The 12,657-nt window shown below is 53.9% G+C and overlaps 1 protein-coding gene across 1 annotated transcript; it reads left to right on the top strand.

Moving 5' to 3' along the window:
* Nucleotides 1–1,152: 1,152 nt before the first annotated feature.
* LOC123053457 (RING-H2 finger protein ATL52) lies at nucleotides 1,153–2,727 on the top strand. Its single transcript, XM_044476938.1, has one exon. It carries the CDS (start codon nucleotides 1,353–1,355, stop codon nucleotides 2,553–2,555), a length of 1,203 nt encoding a protein of 400 aa, XP_044332873.1. The 5' UTR covers nucleotides 1,153–1,352; the 3' UTR covers nucleotides 2,556–2,727.
* Nucleotides 2,728–12,657: the final 9,930 nt, after the last annotated feature.

Here is a 12,657-nt window from a genome sequence, read left to right as displayed (position 1 = left end):
CCCAGCGACACTTGAGGCAGAGAAGCACTATCGTTGGCAGAAGACCTTCTGTTACATAATTTTGTGGTGGCTTCAGACTCCAAACAAGTCGTTGGAGACATCCACAATGGCTATCAAAGGAAATATGATACTATCATATGGCATCAACGATTCAAAAACACTCTGTCAAAAACAAATCGCAGCTGATCTGATTGGATTTCAGTCAAACAAAGGCCACCCAAATAACAAAGTCTGCATCTGATCTGAGTGCTACAAGCAAAAAATGCAGCTTGCTCGTCCAGCCTTGCTCCTCCAGTCACAAGATCAACAGCAGCCACCCAAATACAAAAGTCTGGATCAACAGAGCCACCCCAACCGCAGCCTTGCTGCTTCATTTCTTCTTCAATCATGTGGCCGACGGGGTGAATTGCACGTTGCTCCTCCCGTTCTTTTTCCCGCACCGAGGCCGTCCAGCCGCTCGAGCTTGAGTCAGGGACGTCATGTATGGCTAGACTAACCCCACGATCTATTCCACTGTATGTGGTTTTTTATTAATAAAACCTAGTTTATCCTTAAAAAATTAAAAAAAAGACACGGTAGAGGACAGGACTGAACTGCGGTCAACTAACTGGCGCTCGTAGCGGGGCACCAAGCCGCCTCGTGCACGAACCTGAGCGGCCGTCGGTGCGCAAGTGCACGAGTTCTTTTTTTATCAAGTCTGCACGAGTTTTTAGTGCTAGCCAGAGGACATCTCCACACAATCACACGCCCGCGTACCGAATCTCCACTGCGTGTGCGCGTCGGTTGGCTGACGAAGCAGCTCGGGTAGCAAAATGGAGCTCGGTTGGAGAAAAAAGAAGAGAACTTCAGATCAGATCGCTCGTATATAGAAGATCGACTGACAAGTAGTACCACCAGCCATTCGATGCACCATCACATCACATCAGCTCATTCCTGGGCTGCTGGCCACGTCACTCCTCAAGTCATCGTCTCGTCAGGTTGGAAGAAAAGAAGTCAGAAGATTGACGGGAGAGGCAAGCATCCGTCCGCCCGGCATCCGGTGCCCCGCACTCGGCCGGAAAAGCTGCCCACGGGCCGAGTTTTCTACGCGCCAAGTCCAACTTGGCCACCAACCAACCATCCACTTATCCCGTTTGCCAGATGCCAAGTAGTGGCCGCCCCGCCCCGCCCGGCCCGGCCTCCCCCAGTCGAGTCGACGCGCCGCCGCCCCGGTCCACGGCCTCCTCCTCCGCCTCCAAAGGAAAATCACCCGCACGCACGCACGCGCACTTCCACGACCTTCCCCCCACTTTCCCCGCCCCCCTCCGCCAGTCCACCGCCGATGCCGCCGGCCTCGCCGCCCACCTGACGCCATGCCGCCCCACTACCGCCGGATCCTCTTCTCGGACGACTGCGATCCTTGGTACGGCTGCCCCACGCCTCCCGCCCCTCCCTTCTTCACCCCTTCCCCATCCCCCTCGCCTTCCTCTCCGCCGCCGATCATATCGCCTCCTCCTCCTCCTTCGCCTTCCTTTTCTTTCTATTTCCCTTCCCCCCCGGACCTTGCTCCGTCCCCTTCGCCCGTCCATGACGGCGGCGGTGGTTGGAGTGACCAGGGAGGAGGAACTTACGGGTACGGCGCCGTCGATGACCGCCGCCGCCGCTTCGTCACCTACGTCCTCTGCGCCGCCGCGGCGCTCGCGTTCCTCTCCCTCATCCTCCTCGGCGCCTCGATCGCCGTCCGTCGTCGGCAGCTGCGGCGGCGGCGGCAGGCGCTCCTCGCCCAGCCGCCGGCCGCCGCGACCAACGTCGGGAACGACGACCCGGAGGGCGGCGGCAGCGGCGGCGTGGTGCACCACGTCTGGTACATCCGGACCGTCGGGCTCGACGAGGCGGCGATCGACTCGATCGCGGTGACGCGGTACCGCGCGGGGTCTGGGCTCCTCGGCGCCGCCGACTGCTCCGTGTGCCTCGGCGAGTTCAACGACGGCGAGCTCGTGCGCCTGCTGCCCAAGTGCGGCCACGCGTTCCACGTCCCCTGCATCGACACCTGGCTCCGCGCCCACGTCAACTGCCCGCTCTGCCGCTCCGACGTGATCGACCCCGCCGCCACGACCGCCGGAGCCGGCATCGAGTCCGACTCGAACCCATCGGCTGATCCAGATGTGAACGCCAACGCCGCAGCCGAGCAAGCGGCTGCCGGGAGCGATTCAACGCTGGAGCATGAAGACGACGAGGAGGACCAGGAAGCGCCGCGCGTGGAAGAAGAACAGCACGAGCAGCAGCAACCCAATTCGCCAGAGCCAGAGCCATTGCCGCAGCTCCCGGGCCCGCTGCCGCGGAATGTGCGGCGCGCGGCGTCGATGAACGCGGCGATGGTCTCAACGGCGGCAGACGTGGCCGCGCTGGACCGGCTGCCTGACGCGGCCCCCGAAGGGGAGGAGCGGAATGGCAGAGAGAAGCATCAAAGCGGTGCGACCGGCCATCCGAGCACCGAGAGGCCCGCGCCCGGCGGTCTCCCGAGGTCCTTCTTCGCGCGGCACTGCCGTGCCCGGAGCTCTGTGCTGCCGCTGTGACGGTGCCGAGACCCCGAGCTGAATTTTGATCCTAGTCGCCAATAATGTGTTACCCGATCAACGCCCCAAATGTGTGTGATACCTGTCGCTTGTAATCTCAAAACCGATGATTGCGAGTTCAAACGCGAAATGCAGCAAAGAAACGCGAAATATGTTATGTTGTCTGGTTCTACTTCAAGTGCAATTAAGAACAGAGATCAACCCAGAACAAGAATAGAGAATAGAGGTGCAGGAAGATGTTCTTGTATTCTTGTCTAGGAAGCAGACACTGCACTTTGCCGGCTGCTCTTTTCTTTGCTTTACCCTACATTTTCTTTTCTTCAACTAACATGGGAGTGGATCGCATCATCCGCCTCTCAAACTTATTGAAGGGAAAACGTGCTCTTAGAGCATCTCTAGCCGCGCCCCAGAAAGGCCTTTCCAGACGATTTTTTCGCGCCGGCGCTGAAAAATCGGCCTAGTCACGTCCCATGAGCCCGATTTTCGTCGGCCTGGGCCGAAATTAGCGCAGGCGGACCCAGGCCGAACCCGACGCGGTGGGGGGCGCCGGGGCGAGCGGTTTTGGCGCGAAAGAGCCGCAGGCCCGGCGCGTCAGCGACACCGCGCGCCGCCTTCCCCCAAACGCCTCAGTTTCCCGCGGGGAATCAATAGCAAGGCTGCCGCCGGTCAGCCTTACCATTGATTCCTCACGGGCGGCGCGTCACGGGGCGGCGCGCCGACGCCCCCCTCCCTCGCACGCGTACACACGGGCGCGGCGCGGCTATATAAGCTGGTGGCCTCCCTTGCCTCTGGCCACACCAGCCCTAGCCGCCGAGCTCTACCTCTTCCGAGAGCCGCCGCCGAGACCTCCCTCTCCCCTGCGCTGCCGTCGAGCCCTCCCTCTCCTGATGGCCGAGCGTTTCCTCGGAGATGAGGCGGCGGCCAACGGCTTCGGCCGCCGCTCGCTCCGCGAACAGGAATCTTGGCTCCTGTTCCAGGCGAACATCCCGGCGCCGCCGGACATGCGCGCCGGGCCGACGGGGTGGAGGCTCAGCAACGGGGGAGTGCCCATTCCCACGTTGCCCGACGCCGTGGCGAAACCCTCCTACTTCGCCGACGAGGTCGAGGTCGTGCGCGCCTCCCTCACCGACGCCCAGCTCGCCCTCCCCTAGTACGCCGCCGACAACCAAGCGGCGTGGACGGCGTACTTCCAGCGCCGGCAGCAGCAGAGGATGGCGTCCACCAACGGCGCCCCGGTGGTGGCCGGCCTGAAGAACAGCGAGGGACACCACCTGTGGTGGGGTGTCCCCGGCCGCACCCTCGAGGGCGTTCTGACGTACCTCGAGGGCGGCAACGACCCGCCGTTGGCATACCTCCCGGCGAGGGCGGCCGCCACGGCCACGGCTCACCGCCGAGGCGACGGGCAATGGTTGCCCAAGAGGTTCGGCGCCTCCTCTTCTTCCTCCTCATCACGCTCCTTCGCACTCCTCCGACTCTCCGGCGCTGCTCGGCGTCAAGGCCGAGCCCGCGGCGGAGACGCCGCTCGGCCGGCGCACTCGCAGCGCCGGCATCGTCATCAACGAGGGCGGCCGGCGCGCCTCCTCGTCAGCTCCTCCGCGCTTCGTCAAGCCCAAGACGGAGCCGGGGCTCGCGCCGGTGAAGACGGAGCCGGGCCTCCCCGCGGTGAAGACGGAGCACGGCGGCGACGTCGAGCTCGACGATGACGCGGCCCTGGAATGGGCGCGCGCAGACTCCCTGAAGATGGCGAGGGAGCGCCAGTGCGCCGCCCTGCGGCGCTTCGCGCAGCGGCGCCGGGGCCGCGACGAAGGAGGAGTCGTCGTCATCGAGGACAGCGACGCGCCCCCGCCACTAGTCCGCGTTGGCGACGCCGGTCAGGGGTCCACCAGGGACGGCCGCGTCAAGGAGGAGAAGCCCGACGACGACCATGGCGGCGAGGATGGCGGCGACGACGGCGACTACTCCGCGTTCAGCCGGTTTCTTTTTTAATTGGATATATTATGTAATAAAAAGCCGCGACTATTATGTAATATATGCCGAACTTCGCCGAACTTTGGCCAAAATTTGCTATATAGTTGCCTTTTTTGAACGCGCCTGGGTCGGCCCTGGGGCGGGCGGCTGGGGACCAACTCGTCCCAGGCTGATTTTTTGCGCCGGCTCCCCGCCAGGCGGCGTTTTTAGGCGCCCCTGGGGGGCCAACGGCTGAAGATGCTCTCATGGCCTCGTGGAGGTCGTTGGCACGGGAAGATTTTGTGTATTATTCTTCATTTTTTATTTTCTGACGACGGTAGCTAGTCTGAACGAGAAGTGCAGAGACAGCACATGACGAGCTTGTAGCTGTTTTTTTTTAAAAGATGCAAATGTCTTACCAAAGTTCATTGAAAGTACAAAGCATCTTAAACATTATAAAAGTTATATCGAGATTTCGAGACACTCGAACGACCACTACCGCCGATGTGTCGTTGTCGCCGCTCCCCTATCGGAACCAGCTTACACCCTTGTTGATGATAGCCTAAAAGTCTTCGTGCATGTGCCCTAAGGACCAGCGGCTGGAGTTGTAGCCATTATTGTTGAACTCTTGAATAGATCTGAAACACCTGACACCAAAATCTCAGCATATGACGAGAAACCCTAACCTTACCGCCTCAAGAAGACGACAACAATCTATGCCAGAGCTTCGTCGAGTATGCCCAGATGAATGAACTCAAGGAGTATCGGTGCTTGGAAGGCAAACTCGAAGAAAAAGTGTCATCATTCATCCGAGCGTTGCACCTGCGAGGACTAAAAAACTCTAACTTAAACTTTTTTTCGGTCAAACTCTAACTTAAACTACTAACCGGAACGGGGGCACTGGAATTCTCCTCCTTGCCACCGAATGTCGGAGCGATAGGCAGACGGAAGACGAATCCACAGATTCACTGATGAAGCTTGGAGGAAGAGGAGAGTTTGCGTGGGATAGGGAAGAAAAATCTGAAGACGTCTGCCCAAGAGCTTGCAGTTGCTAGGCATATCTAATCAGCTATCAAACCAATTGCAGACAAGACGGCGCACTAGTGCAAACAAAGAATCTCCAACTTGATATTTTCTTCAAAGTATGGTTCACTCAGATTCAGTCTTATGTGCTCCTGTCGCGGCAGAGCGACAAACCGACCGCAGAACTACTTCCATTTTTGTAAGATCGCAAGGTTCTGCTGAATTATTCATTCTTAAACAACGATTTTGATTAGGTTGTTCCATTGATTGTAGCTATTGTTATCATCAATATTACAATTGTTGTTCAACATGGTGATAACTTGATAAATGTGAGCATGTAGTGCTACATAGGGATCAGTAGGTAATTGTTATTACAATAGGGATGTTGGAATAAATAGAGTATTTGACAAAAAACTACCACATTAGGGGTTGCCGTCCCACAGAGCTACCACATTTAAAAAAGTGACTGATAACTACCAAAAATTTCTAATTTTGTGACTAAAAACTACCACTTTTGAAAAATGGTCAATTCAGACGATTTAAACATGTTTATGACATGCGGGACCCGCCCGCCAGGGCTGACATGGCGACAAAGTCAACTCTATTTATTTTGACTGTTAAGTTGACCGTTATGATAGGTGGGGACCACACGTCATCCTTCTTCCTCTCTCTATCTTTCTTTGGCATTTTTCCAAACATCATCCTGTGCAGCTCTCAGCCGGCGCCCAGCCGCCCACTCATGCTCCAGTGGCCTTTGCCGCACTGCACTCCAGTGGCCTTCCATGCCAGAGGGTGCCGGAGGAGAAGCCCGCGCAGCTGCACGCGAAGCCGAGGTGCTGCGAGCTCTAGGCCTTGCTGCCGCCACCCTCGCCGGTCTCCCTTCAAGCTGGAGCTCGTGGTCAGCGGCAAGGAGCAGCAGTAGCGGCTGCAAGCAACAGCACCACGGGCCTCGACCGCCTCGACGCACTCCATGCCGCGCACGCCGAGCTCCTGCTCATCCTGGAGCCCTCGCCGCACTACACAGCGGGTCAAACACCGTCGACTGCCTCCTCGACGGCTTCCTGCATCTCTCTGACGCGCACGGCGTATTCCAGGAGTCGCTCCTCGAACTCCGAGCCCACGCCACCGAGCCGCAGGCCGCACTCCGCCGCAGGCCACTCCGTGTTTTCGGCCGCCGGAGCCGTGTCCTTTGCTGCCACCTCCAAAAAGACCACCACGACATCCTCCAACATAGGAGCAGTAGCAGCGGCCGCAAGCAGCAACACCCGTCTCCGGCCTCGCTCTCGCCTCCTGCGACAACCGCGTGTGAGCCGGAGCTCCGCAACACCCTCATCCCCTTTCGCTTGAACGGGACATAGAGGCTCCCGCCTGCCACGAGGCTCGGCCACAGTGCGCGAGCACCACGGTGAGCAGTTCCTGCAGCGCGCACAAGAATCATGGCGAGCAGCTCCTGCAGCGCGAGCACCTTGGCGAAGCACCTCGGGCAGGTGAGGCGCGCACCTCGCTGTCGTCCTGGGTGTGCGAGGATGGGGCGCCATGTGGACCATCTTCCTCGGTCAGGAGCAGCGTGGGCGTCTTCACGGCGGGCGCGTCACTGGAGTTGACCTGCTTCCCTCCCATGCACAGGAGGTGTTTGGTAAAATGCCAAAGAAAGATAGAGAGAAGAAGAAGAATGACGCATGGGCCCCACCTGTCATAACGGTCAGCTTAACGGTCAAAATAAACGGAGCTAACTTTGCCGCCACGTTAGCCCTGATAGGTGGGTCCCGCATGTCATAAACGTGTTTAAATCGTCTAAACTGGCCATTTTCCAAAAGTGGTAGTTTTTAGTCATAAAATTAGAAAATTCTGGTAGTTATCAGTCACTTTTTGAATGTGGTAATTCTGACAACCCCTAATATGGTATTTTTTGTCAAATACTCGAATAAATAAGTATGTTCAAATTATTGGGCCTAACCTATTAATCTTCCATTGACAATTCCTAATTTAAATTCTAAAGGCCCATCCATCCTGCAAAATAAGTCCTAAAGGCCCATCTAACTCATTAACGTAACGCACGGCAAGGGATGTGAAAGTTTAGTCTCACCACGCTAATGAAGAATGAGTTAGACCAGCATATGAAGTTGGTTCTTACGCGCGCGCGCCCACACACACACACCAGTAAAAGCATGAGAAGATAACACATACACGCTTATCATGTTGAAGTTGTGTCGAATATTGTGTACAAGGTATGGTACAATTAGATTTTGAGTTGTATTATGTTTACAGTGTACCCTAGGCCCATTATATAATACGAGGATAGACATACGATGTAATTTTTTGTGGGGAATTTTGTGGGGGGCTTTGGGCTGCCTCCTTCCACCCCACCCCTCCCCTCTCCGTCTATACATAGAGGAGGCGGGCATCCAAAATTCACACACAAGTTGAACACTTCGGCTCTCAAACAATGGCATGTAATCGTCTGTCTTCTCTATCTCTCTAGCTACTCTTCTGTCGCAAGGCCGCCTAGTCTTTGGTGGTGATGAGTTGTGGGCGGCGAAGCACCGCTGAATCCGTGACACCGTATATGTGCAACTAGGTGGAGAGATCGTACTTTTGATCTTTGTTTGAGGGAGAAAATTCTTGCGATTGGGAGGTTGTAAATCCTAACTTTGGGAGTTTGCAGCGGCGATCTTCGTCAACTCTTCTTCCGCTGCACTCCAAGTCGGATCAGATCTAACCTTGTAAGCATCTTCATAGTGGTTTTGGGCTGGTGCGTAGGATGGAAAAATAATTGTTTCTGTTGCGTTCCCTACAGTTCACCGACGAGCACGACCAGCGGCATCAATCGTACTACGGCGTGATACGTCTCCAACGTATCTATAATTTTTTATTGTTCCATGCTATTATATTATCCATCTAGGATGGAATCGTAGCATAATTTAAAATTTTCCTACGCTCACCAAGATGCATCTATGGAGTCTACTAGAAACGAGGGGAAAGGAGTGCATCTACATACCCTTGTAGATCGCGAGCGGAAGCGTTCCAATGAACGTGGATGACGGAGTCGTACTCGCCGTGATCCAAATCACCGATGACCGAGTGCCGAATGGACGGCACCTCCGCGTTCAACACACGTACGGTGCAGCGACGTCTCCTCCTTCTTGATCCAGCAAGGGGGAAGGAGAGGTTGATGGAGATCCAGCAGCACGACGGCGTGGTGGTGGATGTAGCGGGTCTCCGGCAGGGCTTCGCCGAGCTTCTGCGAGAGAGAGAGAGGTGTTGCAGGGGAGGAGGGAGGCGCCCAAGGCTGTAGGTAGCTGCCCTCCCTCCCCCCTTTATATAGGCCCCCTGGGGGCGCCGGCCCAGGGAGATGGGATCTCCAAGGGGGGGCGGCGGCCAAAGGGGGGAAGGGGTGCCTTGCCCCCCAAGGCAAGGGGGAAGCTCCCCCCTAGGGTTCCCAACCCTAGGCGCATGGGGGGAGGCCCAAGGGGGGCGCCCCAGCCCACTAAGGGCTGGTTCCCTTCCACTTTCAGCCCACGGGGCCCTCCGGGATAGGTGGCCCCACCCGGTGGACCCCCGGGACCCTTCCGGTGGTCCCGGTACAATACCGGTAACCCCCGAAACTTTCCCGGTGGCCGAAACTGGACTTCCTATATATAATTCTTCACCTCCGGACCATTCCGGAACCTCTCGTGACGTCCGGGATCTCATCCGGGACTCCGAACAACTTTCGGGTTTCCGCATACATATATCTCTACAACCCTAGCATCACCGAACCTTAAGCGTGTAGACCCTACGGGTTCGGGAGACATGCAGACATGACCGAGACGCCTCTCCGGTCAATAACCAACAGCGGGATCTGGATACCCATGTTGGCTCCCACATGTTCCACGATGATCTCATCGGATGAACCACGGTGTCGAGGATTCAATCAATCCGTATGCAATTCCCTTTGTCAATCGGTATGTTACTTGCCCGAGATTCGATCGTCGGTATCCCAATACCTTGTTCAATCTCGTTACCGGCAAGTCTCTTTACTCGTACCGCAATGCATGATCCCGTGACTAACGCCTTAGTCACATTGAGCTCATTATGATGATGCATCACCGAGTAGGCCCAGAGATACCTCTCCGTCACACGGAGTGACAAATCCCAGTCTCGATCCGTGCCAACCCAACAGACACTTTCGGAGATACCCGTAGTGCACCTTTATAGTCACCCAGTTACGTTGTGACGTTTGGCACACCCAAAGCACTCTTACGGTATCCGGGAGTTGCACGATCTCATGGTCTAAGGAAAAGATACTTGACATTGGAAAAGCTCTAGCAAACGAAACTACACGATCTTTTATGCTATGCTTAGGATTGGGTCTTGTCCATCACATCATTCTCCTAATGATGTGATCCCGTTATCAATGACATCCAATGTCCATAGTCAGGAAACCATGACTATCTGTTGATCAACGAGCTAGTCAACTAGAGGCTTACTAGGGACACGTTGTGGTCTATGTATTCACACATGTATTACGATTTCCGGACAATACAATTATAGCATGAACAATAGACAATTATCATGAACAAAGAAATATAATAATAACCATTTATTATTGCCTCTAGGGCATATTTCCAACAGTCTCCCACTTGCACTAGAGTCAATAATCTAGTTACATTGTGATGAATCGAACACCCATTGCGTCCTGGTGTTGATCATGTTTTGCCCTAGGGAGAGGTTTAGTCAACGGATCTGCTACATTCAGGTCCGTATGTACTTTACAAATATCTATGTCTTCATTTTGAACACTTTCACGAATGGAGTTGAAGCGACGCTTGATATGCCTGGTCTTCCTGTGAAACCTGGGCTCCTTCGCAAGGGCAATGGCTCCAGTGTTGTCACAGAAGAGAGTCATCGGGCCCGACGCATTGGGAATCACCCCTAGGTCGGTAATGAACTCCTTCATCCAGACTGCTTCCTGTGCTGCCTCCGAGGCTGCCATGTACTCCGCTTCACATGTAGATCCCGCCACGACGCTTTGCTTGCAACTGCACCAGCTTACTGCTCCTCCATTCAATATATACACGTATCCGGTATGTGACTTCGAGTCATCCAGATCTGTGTCGAAGCTAGCGTCGACGTAACCCTTTACGACGAGCTCTTCGTCACCTCCATAAACGAGAAACATATCCTTAGTCCTCTTCAGGTACTTCAGGATATTCTTGACCGCTGTCGAGTGTTCCTTGCCGGGATTACTTTGGTACCTTCCTACCAAACTCACGGCAAAGTTTACATCAGGTCTGGTACACAGCATGGCATACATAATAGACCCTATGGCCGAGGCATAGGGGATGACACTCATCTCTTCTATATCTTCTGGCGTGGTCGGGCATTGAGCCGTGCTCAATTGCACACCTTGCAATACAGGCAAGAACCCCTTCTTGGACTGATCCATACTGAACTTCTTCAATATCTTGTCAAGGTATGTACTCTGTGAAAGACCAATGAGGCGTCTTGATCTATCTCTATAGATCTTGATGCCCAATATATAAGCAGCTTCTCCAAGGTCCTTCATTGAAAAACACTTATTCAAATAGGCCTTTATACTTTCCAAGAATTCTATATCATTTCCCATCAATAGTATGTCATCCACATATAATATGAGAAATGCTACAGAGCTCCCACTCACTTTCTTGTAAACACAGGCTTCTCCATAAGTCTGTGTAAACCCAAACGCTTTGATCATCTCATCAAAGCGAATGTTCCAACTCCGAGATGCTTGCACCAGCCCATAGATTGAGCGCTGGAGCTTGCATACTTTGTTAGCATTCTTAGGATCGACAAAACCTTCCGGATGCATCATATACAACTCTTCCTTAAGGAAGCCGTTAAGGAATGCCGTTTTGACGTCCATCTGCCATATCTCATAATCATAGTATGCGGCAATTGCTAACATGATTCGGACGGACTTCAGCTTCGCTACGGGTGAGAAAGTCTCATCGTAGTCAACCCCTTGAATTTGTCGATAACCCTTAGCGACAAGTCGAGCTTTGTAGATGGTCACATTACCATCTGCGTCCGTCTTCTTCTTAAAGATCCATTTGTTTTCTATGGCTCGCCGCTCATCGGGCAAGTCAGTCAAAGTCCATACTTTGTTTTCATACATGGATTCTATCTCGGATTTCATGGCTTCTAGCCATTTATTGGAATCCGGGCCTGCCATCGCTTCTTCATAGTTCGAAGGTTCACCGTTGTCTAACAACATGATTTCCAGGACAGGGTTGCCGTACCACTCTGGTGCGGAACGTGTCCTTGTGGACCTACGAAGTTCAGTAACTTGATCCGAAGCTTCATGATCATCATCATTAACTTCCTCCCCAGTCGGTGTAGGCACCACAGGAACATTTTCCCGCGCTGCGCTACTTTCCGGTTCGGAAGGGGTGACTATCACCTCATCAAGTTCCACTTTCCTCCCACTCAATTCTTTCGAGAGAAACTCCTTCTCTAGAAAGGACCCGTTCTTGGCAACGAAGATCTTGCCTTCGGATCTGAGGTAGAAGGTATACCCAATAGTTTCCTTAGGGTATCCTATGAAGACGCATTTTTCCGACTTGGGTTCGAGCTTTTCAGGTTGAAGTTTCTTGACATAAGCATCGCATCCCCAAACTTTTAGAAACACAGCTTAGGTTTCTTCCCAAACCATAATTCATACGGTGTCGTCTCAACGGATTTCAACGGAGCCCTATTTAAAGTGAATGCGACAGTCTCTAAAGCATAGCCCCAAAATGAGAGCGGTAAATCGGTAAGAGACATCATAGATCGCACCATATCCAATAGAGTGCGATTACGACGTTCGGACACACCATTTCTTTGAGCTGTTCCAGGCGGCGTGAGTTGTGAAACTATTCCACATTTCCTTAAGTGTGTACCAAATTTGTGACTTAAATATTCTCCACCACGATCTGATCGTAAGAATTTTATTTTTCTGTCACGTTGATTCTCAACTTCACTCTGAAATTCCTTGACCTTTTCAAAGGTTTCAGACTTGTGTTTCATTAGGTAGACATACCCATATCTACTTAAATCATCAGTGAGAGTGAGAACATAACGATATCCTCCGCGAGCCTCAACACTCATTGGACCACACACATCGGTATGT

The sequence above is a fragment of the Triticum aestivum genome, chromosome 2D (genome assembly GCF_018294505.1).
Source record: "Triticum aestivum cultivar Chinese Spring chromosome 2D, IWGSC CS RefSeq v2.1, whole genome shotgun sequence".
In the NCBI taxonomy this organism is placed as follows: Eukaryota; Viridiplantae; Streptophyta; class Magnoliopsida; order Poales; family Poaceae; genus Triticum; species Triticum aestivum.
Note: the sequence above shows the minus strand (reverse complement) of the source record. Positions and strands in the feature narration are given on the sequence as shown.